The sequence below is a fragment of the Typopeltis vanoorti genome, chromosome 3, assembly GCF_054136105.1.
Source record: "Typopeltis vanoorti isolate ZY-2024b chromosome 3, IOZ_Tvanoo_1.0, whole genome shotgun sequence".
NCBI lineage: Eukaryota > Metazoa > Arthropoda > Arachnida > Uropygi > Thelyphonidae > Typopeltis > Typopeltis vanoorti.
In genome coordinates, this window is record NC_143551.1 from 107,042,377 (window position 1) to 107,064,163 (window position 21,787).

Here is a 21,787-nt window from a genome sequence, read left to right on the forward strand (position 1 = left end):
AATAATAGGTGCTTTAGGCGCCATCCCTAAAACATTGAAAAAACACCTAGAAGCACTCTGGTTAGATGGATTTAAAATTGGGCAGCTGCAAAAGGCCGCTTTGTTCGGCACAGCTTTCATTTTCAGAAAGTATTTCTGCAACTCATAGGCCCTTGGGTAGGGCCCGAATTAGTGGAATATAACCAGCCTTTTCTTAAGACTGAGGAAGCAAATCAAGCTTTGATGAATATTATATATATATATATATATATATATTACTTGGGAAATGGAGTAAAACCAGGTTTAAAATTACTTGGTATCTTTAACATATATATATATATATATATATATATAGCTAGATTTACAAATCAATTCCTATTGTTATTAAAATATATATTTTACTAATCATAGGAATCTACTGCATCTGTTTGAAAGGTGCAATTTTTTAAATTTTATTATATTATTTTTAAAAATTACGTTGGCGTGGTCGATAGTTTTACAAACATTGTTAGAAGGTAATATGACGATTTGATTCTCAGCCAATCAGTGAATAGTGTACAGAACATGATTAATAATCGTGTTGCACGCGGTTTATGTGAACCGTGTGTGAAACAAGTTTTTGAACGGTAGTGTTGGGCAACTGTAAGATATAAATTCGTGAGCTAGTTGACGTGCTGTATGATATCTCTTTGTTGAGAAAAAGGAGTCTTTGATTTGGAATATGAATTTTTAGCTATGCAAACGCTGTTGTTTTTCAAAATTATCATTGTTATTGTTTACGTATCAGTACTTCCAAATTGCTTACAAGGTGATCTGTTTTCATTCAGTGAAAAAAAGGGAACATTTTCTTCTGTTATCGATATTGATGAAGGAAGAAGACGATATGCCGTTACCAAGGAAACTGCACGGTATGATTCGTGTTGGACAAAAGCGGTTGCGGATCTTCATGAAGGATGTAAACATCTTACCGATGAAATTCAAAGCCGTTTGGCTCTTGCTTTTGCGAACTGCCATTTGAAGAAAGCTGGTCTGAATTCTTATCCCTGTTCAAAAGATGAAGCAATATCACATTGTACAAAAAACATGAATGATAGGGCATGGGCTTCGTACACGGAATTTTTCACTCACACTCAAAGTATTTGTTTCTTTTTACAAAATCAAGTGTGGCAAGAACATACAGAGGATACCATCTTGAAACTATCTGATACATCTGCAAAGGTCAGTCAGCAGTTAGAAATAAGTGAATACACACAGGAGAAGATTTTAAAGTCACAGCAGATATCTTTAAACAAACAGCAACAATTACTGAAAAATGGTGAAAGTCTGAATAACGCTTTGGAAAAATCGAAAGAAAATGTTCGAAACTTATTTGAAGAATATCAAGCTGCAGCCAGAGAACAGAGTGTAATGCTGTTTGAAATATTTAATCGATTTTCAAAGTTCGAAAGGCTTGTTTTGGATCACCTTACTGGGTTTTATTCACTTAGTTTTTTTGTAGCATCTGTGCTCTTAGCATGTTTATTAACGTCTACGCAGCGTACAAATGCAGCACGTTTTTGGCTGTTTTTACTTTTAGTGATTAATTACTTAGCAGAGAAATTAATAACAGAATTAAGTATGCCAGAAGAACTGGAAAGGAGGGTTTTGTTTGATAATTTAGTAAGTAATACCTTTATCTTATCCACATTCAAAGCAAAAATTAATTGATAACCCTGAGTTTGTAAATTTTTCTAAGTTCAGTACACTTTTTTTTTTTTTAAAAATAAGATAAATAAATTTGTAATTTGTTCATCACTGATTAGGATGCTGTGTTGATTTCATGAACAACTGTGGTATGTAGCTCTGGCCAGTAAACGAATTTTACCTCACTGGTAGTGGAATCTCCATGTCTTTTGGCAGGTTTGAATAACTTGAATCTGTTCTTGTACAACAGTACTGTCAGTAAGTGATTGCAGATACTGCCTGTATTATCACCATTCAGTGGCATCCCACAAATTCTGAGTCAGGTTGAGATTTAGGAACTGGGATAATCAGAGAAGATGACTGATATCATTATTTTCAAGCTACAACAACAGACATCTGGGTTGACTGATAAGTGCATTAATCTGAAAATACCTATTATCTTCAGGGTAGGAATGTAACATTTTCATAAAATGGATATATGTATTCCAAAATGTAGTTTCTTTAGAGGTATTAATGGGTTGATCTGAGCTGCAGACCTTCAGCTTATGCTACTGAGGTGCGATAGAATGGGTACATCTTGTTACTTGTTCTCCAAACTCTTTCTGCTAGTTGTGTAGAGTAAATGTGAATTCATCTGACTACAGTACCCTTCCAATTCTCAGTGGTCTAGTAATTAACATCACTGCTGAAAGGGATGGTTAACAAATCAAATAATGACTGCTAGAGTTTGATTAATGGCTGAATAGTATGGGAATTTTTCTCTAAAGTGGGATATTTTCTTCCCCTTCACCCTCATAATTTTATTTTTTCCATATTTACAGTTTAATAAAGTGGATAATCCTGTCTATATTGATGCATAGCTAGAGATAATGTAAGCTTACTTGCAGTATCATAGTATCTTGCACATCCCTTGATAGTGCATAATGGTGATAATCTTATCTTAGAACTTGTTAATCTCTAGTGATTTCTATAGTTTTGCATTTCCTTGTCTTGTATCCCAAGACTCATCACATGAGGTTATCACTGTGTAACACAATATTCATTACCCTGCACCTCAAGATCATAGTCTATGTGTATATACATATACATAGACCTTCCTCCATAACACAGTTGGAAGAATAATGTGAAATACACTCATTAGTTGGAAAAGACCTGGGCATTTTTGTTTGAAGGTGAGTTAGGTAGTCTCATCATAGAGTTAGCAGAATTTTCCCTCCTACAAAATAGGCAAATCAACCAGACATCAAATGCAATTAATAGGCAAAAATAATATGTTTGTGAGGTAGACTGTTTAGTGTCAAGTGGTCTCGTAAAATGAGTCCTGGGACCCCATACTATAATGTTCCCACATTTACCAATAACTACCTGTGCCTCTCACTTGTCAAGAGTAAAATATGCTCCTTGCTTCAGTTTATACCATTTTTTAGAACTTCCATGGATACCTTCTCATTCTTCCTTCCTTTTACCCATGAATAATCTTCTATCTGAAGAGTGATTATCATGATGACTAGAAGGCACAGAGAGATGGGGGGGATTCATGTCTGGGGAGTACGTGAATGAAGTGGGTAGTTGCACAAAGTGGAATAAAGTTACAAAAAAATAAATCTAGGTGCCTTGGAAATGGTATGTGATGTTATATGCATAAGTATTGAATGAAGTGGATGGTTGCACAAAGTGGAATAAAGCTAGATACCTTGGAAATGGTATGTGATGTTATATGCATAAGTATTATACAAAAAGAAAGTGAGATTGTATGGTGCATTAGAGGCCACTAATTGACTGATTTTACACACACACACATGCAAATTCTTTCAGTACTACAAACTCTTAGTATCAGTGAAGCATGATTGATTGCTAATATGCAGACAGTAATAACGTATTGAAAGTACAGCATTTTCTGAGAAGACAGAAGGTAAAAGAGGGGAAGAAGTATTGTTAATAGCGAAAGTTATGATCTCTAAAAGTAAAGGAGAAAAAATGATAGTAATGGCAGTGCTTTGATGAACCTATTTAATGTGATTGAGAGCCCAAAATATTAATGGAATGTTGTTGCTTTGAGCCAGGGAATTTTAAGGAAGGTAATTGACTGTAAAATATTTAGGCAAATAATTAGTGAGTGACAACTGTGTGATGGTTATGAGTAATTTTAGGTGTGGTGAGAATATAGAATGGAAGGGAAGTAGAAAATGGTGAGGAAAGTGAAATTATTGAGCCTTTAATTTGCAGGCCTTTAGTCTATCTTCATAATTAACATTGCCAAGTACTGATATCATTTTGGTCATCCACCTCTGTAACCTCTCCAGGGTTAATTTATCCTCTTCAAATCCAAGTGACCAGATCTGGGCACAGTAGTCCAATTGTAGCCTGATCAGGACTTTATACAAATGCAATTATCACTCTTTTATCTCTACTGGTCAAGTTCTTGACTTTGCCCTTCTCAAATTTCCTATCTGGTTGAGGCATGTAGATGATGTCTTTTCTATTTGGTCTCGTGGCCCAGACATGTTAGATACTTTTCTATGTCACCTCAATAGCCTTTATCCCTAGAATCCAATTTACAGTGGAAAAGGAAAGTAATAATAGTCTGGCCTTTCTAAACACCTTGTTCACCTGTCTGCATAATGGTAACCTGTCCTTTTCAGTATATAGGAAACCCACTCACACAGGCAGATTATTATTATCCAAATCTTTAAAGGAGTCAAGGACTCATCAGAAGAGGCTATGAATAACCCAAACAGCTGGTCATACCCTCCCTTAAATTCATTCACACTAGATGTACTCACTACCCCTATTCCACTCACACACTGCTCTGTAAGAGAAAAACCTTTCATGACTGCGAACAAATTTAACTTCTATGGATGCCCCCCCCCATGTTCTCTCCAGACCTTCCATATAACAAAAAATTTCATCAGATGATATCCTATAACATCCACAAAGCTTATAGACCTCTATTATATCACCTCTCTTTCTCCTTTTAACCAGAGTCTGTAATCCACATACTCACAATCTGTTCTCATAATCTAAATACCGTAATCCGGATATAATCTTCAACTTTTCTTTGCACCTATTCCACACCTTCTTTATTCCCTTGGAACCTGGGAAACCTAATCTGCACATAATAATCCAGGTGCAGTCTTATCAAGGCCTTACAAAGAGGCAAAATGATTCCTTTCCTTATATGTCAAGGTTTGCTTTAACATAGCAGTTATCCTCTGAGTTGTATTTGCAACTTTTCTATGTGACCTTTGAACTTCAAATGCCAAGATCCCAAGCCCTGTCAGTTTAATCTTACTAATATAATATGCCACTGGAAATCTCATTAGGCCAAACTGCATAACTTTACACCATCGTCGTCAACATCATCATCAAATTCCTGCCATGTATCCTCAAGCAGCGTACAGGATATTATGATAGAGCTTACATCATTACTAACTTCTTATCAACAATTTTCCTCCAAATCAATCTGTTATCTGTCAAGACTCCAACATTATCAGATCTTACATTTCTGTCTTTTAAGGTGTTTTTTACTCTATCAATCCACGTCTCGATCTTCCTCTGGATCTTTTTCCTACTAACCTAGCAAAGAAGAACACTTGTTTTGCTAATCTTTCCTCTCCCATTTTGTTTAAGTGACAATACCACCTGAGGTTAGCAATGCTAACACATTCCTGGATGCTAACAATGTTAAGTTCTTTCCTAATATCCTCGTTTTTTAATATGATATTTCCATTGATGCCATCTATTCACACACACCCTAATCTTTCTCAGGACTCTCATATCTTTGGTCTCTGGTCAAGTGTTTTATTTCTAGCCCAGTTCTCAGATCCATAAGTTAAAATTGGTTTGATCACTGTCTTGTGTACAGCTAATTTATTATTTTGACCAATTTCTCTCTTATTCCATATAAATTTACTCAGTTGACTTCCTACCCAGCTTTGTTGATTCTTTGTTGTCTATTTCCATATTTAATTTACTATTTTCATAAACACTTTATATGTTTTATTGTTCTATAGGGTCTCCATTCATGATGCAGTTGATATTTTCAATGTTTCTGCCTATTTTCATTGTCTTTGTCTTCTTCTTATTGCTGATTTTCACACCAAATTTCTTACAACAGTTATTCAATTTAGTCAGGGAATCTTGCAGACTTGTATTAGATTTATTTAAAAGTATAGCATTATCTGCATAAAGTAAAGAGCTGAGATTAACATCTCCAATTTTGATATCAGCTTTAATACTGCTTTCCTTCATAATGTGATCCATATAGATAATGAATAACAGAGGGGATAATGTATATCCTTGTCTGACACCAGATTTAATAATAAAACCATCTCCCTGTACGTCCTTCAATTCTAACTGCTGACTTACAACTCAAATAAAGACTAAGTATTGATTGATATAATGCCCCACTGATACCATATAACTGTAGCGTTTTGAATATCTTTCTTCTTGGTACCTTGTCATATGCCTTTTGCTGGCCTACAAAACTTAAATACAGATCTTTGTTAAAATTTTCACCTGTTTTAGTTGACAAATAGTTGAGAAATTGTCCCACAATTTCTCAACTATTTGTGGTATGATCCTGACAGCCTCTATTTTGCCTGAATCCAGCTTGTTCTTCCCCAATTGCTGTGTTGCAGCTGCAGAGTAGAGGTCACAGACACACACAAAAAAGGCTTTCTATGCAATTTCTATCACAATGGTGACACGTTCAATGCATAAAAATTGACAAATCAGCATACAAACTTGTGAACCTGAACCAGCCTTTCTTCTTCCCACTGTGCCTCCCTTCAGTGAAACAGTTCCTCAAACTAGAAAAATGCATTGAAAGCTTAGAGCAGCACCTCACTACTATCGATCAGACCTTCTCCTTCAAAATCAAATTAATTGAAACCAAGCTGAAACAGATCCATGAACAGCACAGACAAACAATGACCCATTGCTGATACCAGCCAACTCAGTAGCCTCATTGTGTAATGGTGCATAACTTGATTGAGCCTGAAAACAAAAAAATATGGTGCTCTTATCCTCAACTTCCACACCAAAAGCAATGATACCCTGAAGGAAACATCACCAAACTAATAGAAAAATCTGGTTTTGACTGCAGCGCAAAATCACCAGATGCCACTGCTTCAGACCTATGAACAAAAAAAGTGACAGGACGACTTTCTGCGACTGGTGAAAGTAAGCTGTGACACACCAGCCAGTGCATTACAACTAATGAACATCCTCAAAGTCATTTCTCTCCCATCACATATATGAGCACAGCCCAACCTTACCTTTACCCAAAGTGAACAAGGCCGATGACTTTGCAAACAACTCGAAGAAAAATGAACAGAGCTGACATAACATGGTAAATCAATACACTTTAGAAATATAAATGGTCTCTTCTCAAACCCTAGCGGTGTCCACTTCCACCTCCACTCTGCAAAATCCCATCTGCTTTTTCTGACAGAAACCCAAATTTCAGACTCCAAGCACTACTCATCTGAACTTCCCCAAATACACACTATTTAATATCTCAAGGGTGGCATTTGTGCATATGCTTGTTCTGAGCCATACCAAAGAGCATTCAATTTAGAATATCTTAATCATGATCTACTTTGGCTGAAAATCTCTCTGCTCCACTCTGTCAAATTCATTTGCTGTCTGTATTGCTCTCCAAATGCCACCAATTACTCAGAGCTCTTTGATTTCCTCTTTGTGAAAGTCAGTATCTTTCAGTCCAACTCTCCTAGCAGTGAGATTATCTTTCTTGACAATTTCAGTGTACACAATATCATCTGAATTTCCTTCTTAAACTGCACAGACCAAGCAGGTAGAGATGCTGAGAGCCATCACAAATGACCTTATGCAAATTGTTCACATGTCCTCCAGAGTATCAGGATAATCCCAAACACCCCAAATCCCACTAAAGTAATCCTCACTAATGATCCCTTCAAATATACTGTGAAGGTTGTATCTCCTTTAGGCAACTCAGACCACAACCTAGTGCTTATCTCTTCCACCACTGAATAACACTCACACAGCTATTCTCATTTAAGGGTCGCCTGGCATTATAAGAATGCCAAGTGGGATGATCTCCGAGATTTCTGTCTTGTTCCCATGGTTGGAATCATGCTTTCGATTTTCAAACCAAACATATGCACTGAATGCATCAATGAAGTAATCCTCTCAAGAATGAAAGCACATTCATTCCCCATTCCACTCTAAATTTTCACCCCCCCCCCTAAAGTAAACCTTGGTTCTCCACAAGATGCTCCAAGGCTGTACAAATGAAGAACTAAGCACACTGCAACTGGTTATCATTAAGAACTCTGCCTTCTCTCACTGATAAATCCTTAACATCAAACTATGCCCAATTTCTCTCTCTCACCTCAGTCTTCTAATGGAGAAAACCATCAACAGCAAAATTCTATGCTATCTTGAAAGTACTTGGCTTCTAATCCCAAGTGGTTTTACTAGATATCTTCAAGGCTTTCGACCAGGTGTGGCACAAGGGCCTATTAAGTAAGTTTTCATCATTCGGTCTGTCCCATGAGTTCTGCAATTGGGTCACCTCCACTTGCAGTTTTCTCACCAGATGCACATTACTTGTGATGGTTGACAGTTTCCTATCTTCTAACTATGCAACTAATGCTGATGTTCCATAAGGTTCTGTCCTCTCACCTCTTTCTTCTATACATCAATGACCTGCTCCAGTTGACCACCAATCCAATACACAGTTTTGCCACAAGTACACCACTACATTCATTTTTGCTTGACAAACCTTGCATCAAATCAACCACCACAGTTCACAGAAAAACATCCTCTGTAAGACTAAATCTCCAAACTATTTTTCGATGGAACTTGGATAACCTTGTTAATTTCAACCACTACAAAATGCAGTTCTGCCTCATTTCCCACACGCAAAAAAAAAAAAAAAAAAAAAAAAAAAAAAACATATTATCCCAGATTTACTTTTTGACACCAAAATCTCTAGGCAAGGGGAGTTCTTTCTTCTTGGAATTACCTTGACATCATGACTCTCTTGGCATAAACACATTGCAACTATTGCCTCCTTGGCATCCAGAAAATGAGGATTCCTCTTTTGTTCAAGGCATTACTTTACTCCTGAACAGCTATTAGCTTCATACAAATCACAAATCCACCCATCCATCGAACATCTGGAGAGGCGGGTGCCTCTATGAGCTCCTTAAGAATAATCGACGTGATACAGAAGAGAGCACTCGGACGGATTAACAACTCATCTCTTACCAGCTTACTCTAACCACTCTCACACAGGCATTAGTATCTATTATATACACCTTCTATAAATATTTCCATGGTAAATGTTCATTAGAAGTATCATTTAATTAGAAATATTAATAATTCTCCCTCTCTCTCTCTACCAAATCCATTGAAATACATGCAGCTACCACTCAACATCTCTTCACAGTCAAACTCCATACTCATAGAATAAGTTTTTCTTACTCCTCTTTCATACCTGCTGCTGCATTCTGGAATAGCCTTCCTTCCCATGTGTTTCCCAAGAAATATAATGTACACACCTTCAAATCCGATGTGAACAGTTTCCTCGTGTCCCAATTTTCTTCCCATATACTGTACTAACATACTATAGGTTGACCAACCAACCTCCCATTGATTGGTCATGTATAGACCCAACATACATGACCAATCAATTATATTTTATATAATAATAAATCCTGCAGGATTTATTATTATATGAAATAATAATAAATCCAGCAGGATGATTTAAATAAATTGGCATTGTGGGCAAAGGATAATGGTTGTCAGTTTAATGTTGCAAAACGTAAGGGTATGCACCTCAGGTTGAAAAGGTTGCATGCTGTGTATCACATTCTTTCTTTTAAGGTCATATGGTGACCAGCATTCATAGCGAAGAATTTATGGAGATGCAGTACACATGTTAGAATAATTACTTCACTTAACATTAAGCAAGTAACAATTGACGTTTCGACCCCTGCATTAAGGTCATCATCAGGAAACATTCATATGTACAATATACAAGCTACATGCCGATGCACTAATCAAAAGTAAAATGAATCTAAATGTTTGTTAATTATTTATCCTAGCCTTATCTCTGGTGGAAAAAAAAATGGAACTATATTAAACAATATCTACAGTCCTTTCATATTTAAATTTTCTTCTGTCTAGGTTATTCTGGTTGTTATATGGATCCTCCACATTCTTGGAATAATTAATCCATTTTTGTTCAGATTTGGATGATTTATTTATTTATTTATCGTATGGCTTGTACACATGGTTAAAAGATAATAAGATATAATACACATGAGTATAGATAAGATACACATATATGATTAAAAAAAAAAATCTACATTCAGGCAAATACAAATATTAAATTTATGACAAGCATCAGATAGAAGATTTGTTATATTTTAACATTTAGGTTTTTGATCCAGTTGATCGCCTCTGGGGATAGGTCAAAGATATCCTTAAAGTCACCTGGATATGCTGTCAGCTCGCATTCCTGTACTATATGGTAAATGATTTGGGTCTTGGCTCCACAGGGACAGTGGGGATTTGGTATCTTACCCCACTTTGAAAGTAAGTCTCCATATACACCATGGCCTGTACGAATCCTGTTTGCTGTCGTCCATATATTCCTGGGCAGGTCAAATGCAGATGGTTTTTGGAAGATGTTTATGTGATTGCGAATTTCAGGTGATACTGCTTGGGACCACAGTACATCCCATCTACTCATCATATCATTCTGGCTAAGAAGATTACAGACGGTTTTTATGGCAGGTCTTCTGCATTTTAGTCTATTGGATAAAGCAACTGGAATAAATTCATGTATTGGGAGATTTTGCTTATTTAAAAGTCTTTTATATTCACGAAGCAAGGCTTCCTGTCATCGCAGTTTCGCAGGAGCAATATGGCTTAAAGCGGGGAGCCATTCTAATGCAACCTGTTATTAAATGCAGAGTGGAGTTAAGTTGAGTATCTAGTTTATTGACATGGTAACTATTGAGCCAGACAGGAGCACCATACTCTGCTGCACTGTAAACTAGACCCATTGCAGTGCACCACAGAGTTGTGGCACTTGAGCCCCATATAGTACCACAAAGCTTTTGAACTATGGTGTGAACTTTAGCACGATATTAATCATATGCTGTTTATATGTCAGAGTTCTATCCAGAGTTATTCCCAGATATTTAGGTGTCGGATTAAACAAAATTAATATTCCATCAGCATATATCTCTGGTTTTTGATTTACAAGGCTATTGTTCAGGTGAAAGCAAGAACATTTGATTTTACCAGAATTTGGTGTTAATCTCCATTTTTTATAGAACTGCCATAAAGCCGACAGATCATTTGTCAATATTTCTTCAGTTCTTTTGTTAGACTTGTCGCTGATCTCCAAAGCTAGATCATCTGCATAAGCAAACTTCCTGCTGGCTGTTTCAGGAACATCTGCGATGTAAAGGCTAAAAAGCACTGGTGTGAGCACTGAGCCCTGAGGTAATCCATTCTTAAGCACTCTCTGTTTACTGATGCTTCCTCCGGTGACTACCCTGAAATATAGATCACACAGTAAGTTGTTTAGGAGATGACCCAATATTTTACATGGGATGACCTTAAGAAATTAATATGTGAGTCCCTCCCTCCAAACAGTATCGTAAGCCGCTATTAAGTCAATAAAGACTGCAGTAGTCTTCAGGCATCTTTGAAATCCTGCTTCAATGTAGGTTGTTAAGCTGAGAACTTGATCTGTGCAGCCGTGATCTTTTCTGAACCCTGCTTGTTCTATTGGAACACGTTCCAAAATTTTATCACTGATCCTGTTCAATATTAGTCTCTCCAACAATTTGTAGGTTGCACTTAAAAGGGCTATGGGGTGATAGCTTTCAGTTCTGTCTGCTGGCTTACCTGGTTTTAACACAGCAATGATTTTTGTCCTTTTAAATTAGGAATGCAGCCACTTTCAAGATTTTAGCCAGCCACGATTTTGCATAAGGTCCATAGTGCATCAGGAATTCATTATGAACATTGTCAAATCCAGGAGCCCGCCCCATTTTGATATTTTGAAGCACCGAGGATATTTCCTCATGGGAAAAAGGCAAAGAGAATTGTTAATTCTTTTGAGTTACAGATTCCATAGTCTTTAGTTTGCATTTTACCTCTTTAGTATGTTCTTTATCTATCGCAGCTCTAGAAAGCAAAACAATATGAGTAGCTATCTGATTCGGATCGACAAGAGGAGATTTCTTTGGTACAGAGGGGCTTGAACCAAGCTTTTTAAGTAGCGATCAGGCTTTTTTACTAGAGTGTTTGAAATCTATGTTTTCATAATAATAATTAAGGGAATACAAATCCCTTGTTGTTCAACTGCCCTGCCAGTAAGCAAAAACTAATAATAATTAATTATTATTAAGGATGCCAGAAAAATAGCTGTTTGGCTTTCAATTTATCTATGTTTTCAGTTATTTGAATCCACTTTTCCTTACAAGCAGCGTTGAGACTGTAGAGTAGTTCTTCTCCTATCTCAGGATCCTTATTTTCAAGGAATTCCTGATACAGGGATTCACTTTCATTGGTCCATCCAGGCATGTATTCTTTTCGGTAGCCTTGAGGAATGTGAACCATGTATAGTTTTTATAAGTTGGGGGAATTCTTCTAAGGCGTGCGTCTAGATCCGCAGTGAAGTTTTCCCAGTCGGCTTTTTGGAAATTCCATCTTGGTCTAGGAAATGATGTTTTCATTGGAATTTGGGCTCCTAATTCCATAAAGATGGGATGGTGCTGGCTATTTGGAAAAACCTCAAGAATATGTCTGAAAGTCTGTAGAGGTTGATTTTCACAATCAGTGGAGACGAATGTCAAATCTGGGTTATATTCCTTATTCCAGGCTCTTGATTTAAAGGTGCCTTTTTCCTTGGCATCAAAAACCAAGTGAAGACTGTGTTGATCTGCCCATTCAGCTAATATTTCCCCGTTTTGATCATTCCGATCGTATTTCCAAGAAGTATGATGACTGTTGAAGTCCCCAGAGTACTCTGTTGGGTGGGAGTATGTCTGTAGAACATCATTTGGCCAAACAGCGGCAGGTGGTTTATATACATTCACACTCGTAATGTCTGCTATTTTAACAGCGATCTTATGGATTTCGTCATCAGTCGAAGAAGATATCAGCACAGCATTCTCAATACCATTTCGGACATATGTTATGTTGCCATAGCTACGACTGTAAGTAATCCTGAGAATGTCATAGCCAGGGATTATTGCTCTAGATTTAACTTGATCTTCAGTTTCGATATGTGATTCTTGAATGAGATATAAGTATGGTCAGGAGATTGCACAATGGTCTGGCCGCCAGTCGCTCTAGCTCTTTGGCATGACCCAGGGTGCACCACGAGGAGGCGAACTAGAATTGCACCCCAGATTTGGATGATGTTTTCGCATTTCACAATCTTCTTAGAATTTTATTTCAAACCAGGTTTTGGTGCGGTGTAGGGACTTGCTGCCTTTCCAGTCAATTCTGTGGCATGTTTAGAGTGTGTGGTCTGATAGGCCTGTTTTACCATAGTGGAGGTATTTAATGTGGTGTTTGTGCTCATCTTTTCTGATTGGGATGTTTCCCCTATGTAAGGTAGGTTACAGGTATTGAATTTTGTACACTCCTGGGTTGGCAAGGTATGGAAGAAGAGGATCTTTGGAGGAGCTAAGTAAATTTCTTAATTTTGCTAGGGGTTTGAAAGTTGTCTTGATGTTCTATTTAAGTAGTGTTCTATCTATTTTTTCTGAAATGCCCCTAATGCAGGGTATGGCTATGACATTCTTTTAATCTTTTTTGCTTTTAATGGCATTGTTATGGATGATGGTAAAATGTCTTCCCTCAGGCTGCCTCTCCTTCATTCTTTTAATCTTTTTTGCTTTTAATGGCATTATTATGGAGGATGGTAAATGTCTTCCCTCAGGCTGCCTCTCCTTCACTGTCTACTGCTAACCTACACACACAGGCCAATACATGCATTAAAAATTCATACAACCACCCAACACAATAACTAGGAGTCATCATCACCCTCAAACACAGAGCCCTAACAATTTGTTCCAATGAACAAGCTCTGAACCAAGAATTTGAAATCATTAGCCAAACATTTGTAAAAAATGGCTACAAAAAAAAAAAAAAAACAGCTCACAAGATCCTCCATAACAATGCCATTAAAAGCAAAAAAGATTACAAGAATGTCATAGCCATACACTATATTAGGAGCATTTCAGATAAAATAGAACACTACTTAAATACAACATCAAGACAAGCTTCAAACCCTCAGCAAAATTAAGAAATTTACTTAGCTCCTCCAAAGATCCTTTTCCATACCCTTGCCCACCCAGGGGTGTACAAAATTCAATACCTGTAACCTACCTTACATAGGGGAAACAGGACATGCCATTCCAATCAGAAAAGATGAACCCACATTAAACACCTCCACTATGGTAAAACAGGCCTACTGGAAAGGAGCAAGTCCCTACACTACACCAAAACCTGGTTTTAAAGAAAATTCAAAGAAGCTTGTGAAATGCTAAAACATCATCAAAATCTGAACAAAAATGATGGATTAATTATTCCAAGAATGTGGTGGACCATCTTCAACCCATATAGTAATCAGAACAATCCCAGACAGAAGAAAATACAAAAGGACTGTAGATATTTTTTTGTGTGGTTCCATTTTTTTTTTCCCGCCAGAGGCAAGTAACAATCGACATTTAGATTGTTACTTGCTTAATGTTAAGTAAAGTAATTATTCTAACGTGTTATGTCTTCATAAATTCTTCACTATGAATGTGTATCACATTGATAGTGCTGGATTGCAGGAAACTGATGAAGCTAGGGACATGGGGATAATGGTGGACAGAGAGTTGAAATTCAGAGGACATATTGTAAAAGTTGGTAAAATAGCTCAAAGGATTACTTGAATGTTAAAAAACATGCTAAGAAGTAAAGATAGGGAAGTTATCACTGTTTATAAGGCTATGATTTGGCTACATCTTGACTACTGTGCACATATTTGGTCATCTGGGTTTCTTGAGATCAAGTGGTGGTAGAGAGGATTAAGAGATGAGTGACCAAGCTATTGACAGGTTTGTGGAATGCTCCTTATAAGGAGAGGTTGAAGGTGTATGGATTGCAAACTTTAGTTGATATGCAGAAAAGAAGGTACATAATAGAATCTTATTAAATTGGTTTTATAAAATTTAAGCAAAGGAAAATTTTCTATATATGATAAACAGCCAGAGAATTAAAGGTCATCTGTGGATGTAAGAGTGTCTGTATGAAAGTTAGTGTGGGTCTCCTACAATGAGGCTACAGACTTCATGGAGATATGGTATAATAATAATAATTACTTAATGGGATGAAGAAGGTTTAGATATCACATGAGGAAAATGTTTTTTGAACACTAAGCACTCTGGAAGTCAATAAGTAAGTCAGACTGGATGGGATTTTGCCATTTATTTATTTTAAGAGAATGTACCAGGGAAATGGCAGCTCCATTGACCTGGCTGTTCAGTGAAAGTCTGGCTATGGGTAAGGTGTCCAAGAAATGGAAGGAGGGTAAGATTGCTAAGATTACTACTGCCATCCATATGCCATTGCATATGTGGATGGTAGTGGAATGTGTTAACTATAGACTAGTTTTATTTCTTCTGTAGGTACAAGGGTGGTCTGAAACGTTTTTGGCCTAACAACGAAAAAATGAATTTATAATTTCAAAATTATTTTTATTTTTCAACATAATCTCCCTTAAGACTAATACATTTATTCCAGCGCCATTATCCCGTCCCTGTAGTGGTTCTCAGTCAGATCTGCAAAATACCCCTCTACAGCTGCAATCATCTCTTGATTTGAAGAAAAACGCTGACCAGCAAGGAAGAGTTTTAGTTTTGGGAAGAGATAGAAGACAGAGGGAGCCAAATCTGGGGAAAAGGGTGGATGTTCCAATAATTCAGAGTGCAGATCCCTTAATTTTCCCATTGCCAAAACACCTTTATGGGCAGGTGCATTGTCCTGATGAAAAATGATTTTTTTCTTATGCCAAACTGGGTCTTTTCTCAAAAATTTTTTCATCTAGTCTGGTTAAAAGATTGGAATAATATTCCCTGGTTATTGTTTTACTCTTTTCAAGATAATTAATAAACAAAATGCCTTTAGCATCCCAAAACACCGATGCCATAACCTTTCCTTGTGATTGAACCGACTTTGACTTCTTTGGCGCTGAACAACTGGCTTCTGTCCACTGTTTGCATTCTGGTGTGTAATGGTGAAACTAAGTCTCATCCATAGTAATAAATCGATGCACAAAATCAGTTTTTATTCTTGTTAAAATGCTCCAAGTACTGTTCAGAGATTTTCATGCAAGCAAGTTTTTGATCTGCTATGAGCAAGCTTGGCATCCATCTTGCACAAAGATTTTTCATTTGCAATTCTTCATGCAAAATATATCCTACACATTCTTTTGAATGCCTATAGTCTGAGCAATTTCATGCACTTGGACTTGCCGGTCATCCAATACCATATCATGCACTTGATGAATGATTTCTGGTGGTGTTATTACACTTTTTGGACGTCCTTCACATGGATCATCTTCAAGGCTGGTATGGCCATATTTAAACTTGGCAGCCCATTTCTTAATTGTCGAAAATGAAGGAGAAGAGTGCCCATAAACTTTTATGAACTTCAAATGAATTTCCTTTGGCGGTAACCTTTCTTTTACAAAGAATTTTTATAACACACAATACTCAATTTTATCCGTTTCAGGGGATACAGACAACACTTTTGCCTTCAGACAGCTATATAAAACTACTTGATAGAATGACTTGCAATTTCACCTGGATGCTTATGACAGATGTACCAACTTAAAAAAAAAGAATCTTGTTGATAGTGTTGCCATCTATGGTCAAGGCCTAGAACTTTTCAGACCACCCTTCATAAGATTTGAAGGAATTAGTGAGAGATTATATACAAAATTGTGCAGATGAAGGTCAACATGGATTTGTTAAAGGAGTTCTTGATTGCCTTTATTTAATAAAGTAAGAAGAAGAATGGTTGGTGAAGAAAAGGCATATACAATCTTTATTTTTTATTTTTAGATCTCATAAAGGCATCAAGGATGTCACATGATGCATTGGTATTTAAATCACAGTATTTGGTTTAGATGTTAAATTATTGAACTGGATTGCAGATTGGCTGTCTGATAGAGATCAGAGTTGTGCATGAGGGAGTAGCATCAAGGGCTCCACAGGGCTCAGTATTGTGACCTCTGCTGTTTGAACTTTATGTGAGTGACATTGACACTTGATTGCAAAAGGATATTCATTTGTTTGCAGATGATATAAAGTGGGGAAGGTTATTACTAATAGTGCTGATGTTGTGGCTGTTCAGGAGGATTTGAATAAACTTGGTAGGTGGTGAAATAAATGGGGATGAATGAAAAAATGGGGATGTCAGTTTAATGCAACTGAATGCAATGGCTGGAGGTTTGGGATCTATCCATGGAAAGTTGCATACTCTGTTGTTGGACTACATTAGAGGAAGTCTGGGGATCTTGGGGGGTTGATGGTTGATCAAGTTTGCAATTTACGGAACTTTTTATTGTAAAGATGATATTGAGGATTATTGCATTGTCCATCAGAAATAAGAGTGGTGATTCCACTGTATTAAGCGCCACATCTAGATTGTGCTCAGATCTGGTCACTGGGACTTGATGAGTATGAATTAACCTTGATGAGGATAAGGGGTAGATGACAAAAATGATATTAGGAGACAATATAATGTTTGGTATGAGGATATATAGTGAAGAATTTATGGAGACAAAAACGTATGTGCTGGAGTAATTACTTTACTTCTAATTAAGAAAATAAAAAAATAAAATTATAATAAGATAAATAAAATAAGAAAATAGGAAAATTAAGAAAATAAGTAATTACTCTGACACGTGTTTTTGTTTCCATAAATTCATCACTATGAATGCTGACCACCATGTAACATTAAAAGAAAGAATTGTTATGAGGATATATTGAGGGCATGCATATTGCAGAGTTTGGTATATAGAAGACAAGGAGGTGATGTGATTGAGACATTTAAACTGTTGAAGTGGTTACAGGATTGAGTGCTACTGTTAAATGCATTACAGACAGTGTATTGACGTTTTGGATAGTGAAAAAGGGAAAGGAAGAATGACAAGGTGGCCATCCATGGATGCTGCAAAAGGAAGTGGTGAGTAAGAGGTGAGAAATAACTTGTTTACATTGAAGGGTGCTTGGATCACAAAATATATTGCCTAATAGGGTAGTGAGATAATTTAAGGAATAATATGGATTGTGTTCAAGATGGGCCTCTCATAATGTCTTGGGACCCCATGATTCCATGCAGGTTCTGAATAATAATAATAATAATAATTTCTGAACTCTTACTGTTAGTGTTATGTCCCAACTTATCATCTTTAGTCTTTATCTTGCAAATTGCCTTCGCCTATATTCTTCTAACTTCTACCTTCAAGATATCACCGAATTTTCTACTAATATCTGAGTTATTGCTCCCCGTAGTATCCCTAGTAATTTGTATTTTTACTGCACCCTTTGGGATATTTAGTTTAGGATATTATATACATAAACAGAGAAAAAGAACTCAAATATCTGAAAGTGTAACTATTGCAGTCGTGACACTAATTCTTGTTACTCAACATTAATCTCTTAAACTTCCCGTTTCTTAACATTAATTCCCCGCGTGATTAGGCTCGAATGTTTCTAAGCGGTGCATTGGATTAGCAATATCAGACAACTTTTATATCATTAAACAAAAGGTTTATTATTTCTCTAAACATGATACATTTCAAAATACTCAACTAAATTACCTACACACTAAAATCAGTTTAATACAAGTGGTTGGGCTATGACTCGACAAAAGTTACTACAATCATGCTGCCACAAAATTTCATACAAAACATAAATTCACTTAACATGGACAAATTAGATTACTACACTCTATTAGATTATTAAACTTCAAGTACACTAACAAAATCATTAACTACTCTAGCACATACTTATGACGATTCCGATTTTCTACACATTACATCAGGCATTCAAATTCCTCAGGCTACTTAATTATTCAATTCACACTAATCAAACTCAAGGTTAACAAAACCATTCGCTTCATTAACACACAACTATGTCATTAACTTTCCTTTTACAATATAGTAGGCACTCAAGATTCATAGGACAATTAATTACTCACAAATTATCAACACTAGTTAGCTTGCTTTTAACACTCTCTATCAAATTCTAAAGTCCTATTATAATTTCTCCCTAATCACTTTAACAGTTCCGTATTGTGACAAAGGTACCTATCACAAACAACTTCTAGTTAACATAAGATAAAATTCACAATACCTTTCTTTAGCTTCACTTACGGGCCTTTACCTTCTACTGAACGAACTTGCTTGCTATAACTTCTTGCAATTCAGGGCTATACAAACATCTGCGCGGTCGGCTGTACTATCCGAAACGAGGACATCGATATCTTCACAGCTTCCAATGACTCTATGGCATATTTCGCTTTCTACATAGGAATACGGGAATAGCTTTCCCTCTCACCTTCGTTTCCTTGTTGTGGCATGAGGATATAAGCCATATCTCTCCACTCAGGAACACCGTGAAATCCACTAGAAAACCAAACTAAAACCACTGCGACTATCCAAACGTTTCTTCTCCTCTGGCAAAAGGCAAAAAGCCTCAAGCCTCCTTGACTATCTAAACGTCTTCTCCAAAAAAACCCAAAGAGCCTACTCTTCCCTCCAAAGCCACGAGGGGGGGTTTACCTACCCTTTTATAGCTGCGTCCCTAACGGCGCCCTTTCTCACCTCTTTCTCCCGCCTCCTACTTGTTTTTCGTCTGTCTACCAATTGGGTAGCATTTTGCCGCCATACGTCATTTTGATCGGCAACTCGTAATGAAGTTTCTATCCGGGTATAGGCCCTAAGCGATATTCCGTTATTTCTCTTGTTAGCCTCTATCTTAACCCCTTTCAAATACCTTTCTCAGAATTCTACTTAATGCTTAATCTGTAGCCTCTCACATAGCGTATTTCATGACTCATTCTTTTCCACTTATGTACTTAACTCTTTCATTCTTAATTGCATTACAACATTAATTCTTAGTTAGCTACTTATTTAATACAAATTCCTTGTTTAGTCATAATACATCTTAATACATTCTTTTCTCTTGCTATTTTAACTAAACAATAGACCTTTATATTTTACTCAATTTATACTGGATGCAAGAATATTTTATTAATTAAATTGTTCCTTTTATGCAGGGGTTTTTATTTATGTTATTCAATTTTCATGTTACACCATGATAACTGAGAGTATTATATTCTCAAGATATCAGGTGTAACATTAGTAAACTTGTTTAAACATTTTTCCATTTTTAAATTGTCAAAAAATATGCTATTTAATTTCATTAAAATTATTGCATTATAAATACTGATATAAAGTAAAACTTAATTATGCTATTTACTGATCTTTGAGAAATCTTCTATCTTTTTAGATGTTTTTACTTGTTTATAAATATTTGTTATGATAACCTTTTTTTCTCACTGTTGAATTTTTTGTTATATGATTTTTACTTTATATGACTATTTCAGTTGTTCCATGCTTATTATTATTATTCGTAAAACTTTGAACTTGGAGGGAAATTCAGATTTGTTAAAGGCTTTGGACACGTTTAAAGCTAAAGATTTTTTCATTTCAAAACTCGTTTCAAATGTTAATAATTAGGCTTTCTTTACTCCATATTAATGAAGTTGGTGACTTATTTCCTTGAAAAATAACTATTTAATTAATTTTGTGTCAAGAGCATTCAATGTTTTGCTAAAGTAAGTTTATTTTTTTATTTTACAGCTTGATTTTTTAAAAATTTTTATAGGGCCCTGTTTATTATAGAGTGTGGATGTGTCGCTATATTTCTGTTTTTATTGCATTGGTGTTACTTATATGGTTTTCTTGCAAATATAGAGATGGGAATGCACTTTTAAGCAAGATGAATGAAAATATTTTGGAAATAAAGAATAATTTAAATAAGCAAGGTAAGTTTAATAATACTCAATAAATTTGATTATTCAAGATAAGTTTAATAATGCTTATTAAATTTGATTATTCAGGAATACTACTATTTCAGTAATGGACATGCTATAAATTGTGCTATATTTTGCAGTTAGGGATGCTATTGATATATAACACTTACAAAATTATTTGAAGAAGCCAGAACTGTGGGCAAATGATAATACTGTCAATTTAGTGTTAGAATGTGTCAAGTTTTTCACTTTGGTGTGATGAGATTTCCAGGAGCATATTATTTTGGTGGGATTATGCTGTGATAGAAAAAAAAAAAAAACTGATAAGGCTGGGAGTTGTGGTGGAGAGGAATTTAAGAGAGGAAAGTTCAAAGGTCACATACAACTCAGATGATAATGATGTTGAAACATACATTAAAACGTAAGGATAAGGAAGTCGTCTTGCTTCTTTAGATGGCCTTAAATATAACTGTATGACTGCTGTGCACAGATTTGGTCTCTTGAGTTTGGAGTGAATAAATTAGCTTTGGAAAATGTTCTAAAAGAACAACAAACATATCTCGATTATGGAATGGAGATTATGAGGAGAGAGTGAGTGTGTGTGTGGATGGCAGATGCTGATAAACAGAAGAAAGTGGGGGTGATAAGATAGAAGGCTATAAACTTCCAAAACGGTGTTATAGGATTTTGACTGATGAAATTTTTTGTTATATGGAAGGTCGAGAAAGAACAAGGAGGCATCGATGGAAGGTTGTGTGGTTAAGAAATGGGTGGGAGCTAGATTTTGGTTTTTTTCTTGCAGAGCAGTCAGTGAGTGAGTGGAACAGTTTGCCTGTTGAAGTAGTGAGTGCATCTAGTGTGAATAAGTTAGAGGGAAGGTATGACAGCTGATGTGGGTGATGTTTAGTGTTCCTTGATGTAGGTTGACTCCCTGGAGATATTGGATAATATAAAGCAGCTAAGGAAACATGATTTGTGTGCTGCATGCATCTTATAAATATTGTGCATC

General features: G+C 36.1%; 1 protein-coding gene across 1 annotated transcript in view; it reads left to right on the plus strand.

The window, feature by feature from the left end:
* Window positions 1–602: 602 nt before the first annotated feature.
* LOC150108451 (uncharacterized) overlaps window positions 603–21,787 on the plus strand; it is an 89,744-nt gene continuing 68,559 nt past the window's right edge. Inside the window, exons 1-2 of the mRNA XM_090415852.1 lie at window positions 603–1,638; window positions 20,631–20,790. Of these exons, the coding sequence (XP_090271978.1) occupies window positions 715–1,638; window positions 20,631–20,790 (1,084 nt within the window). The 5' untranslated portion in view covers window positions 603–714. The remainder of the gene's footprint in view (window positions 1,639–20,630; window positions 20,791–21,787) is intronic.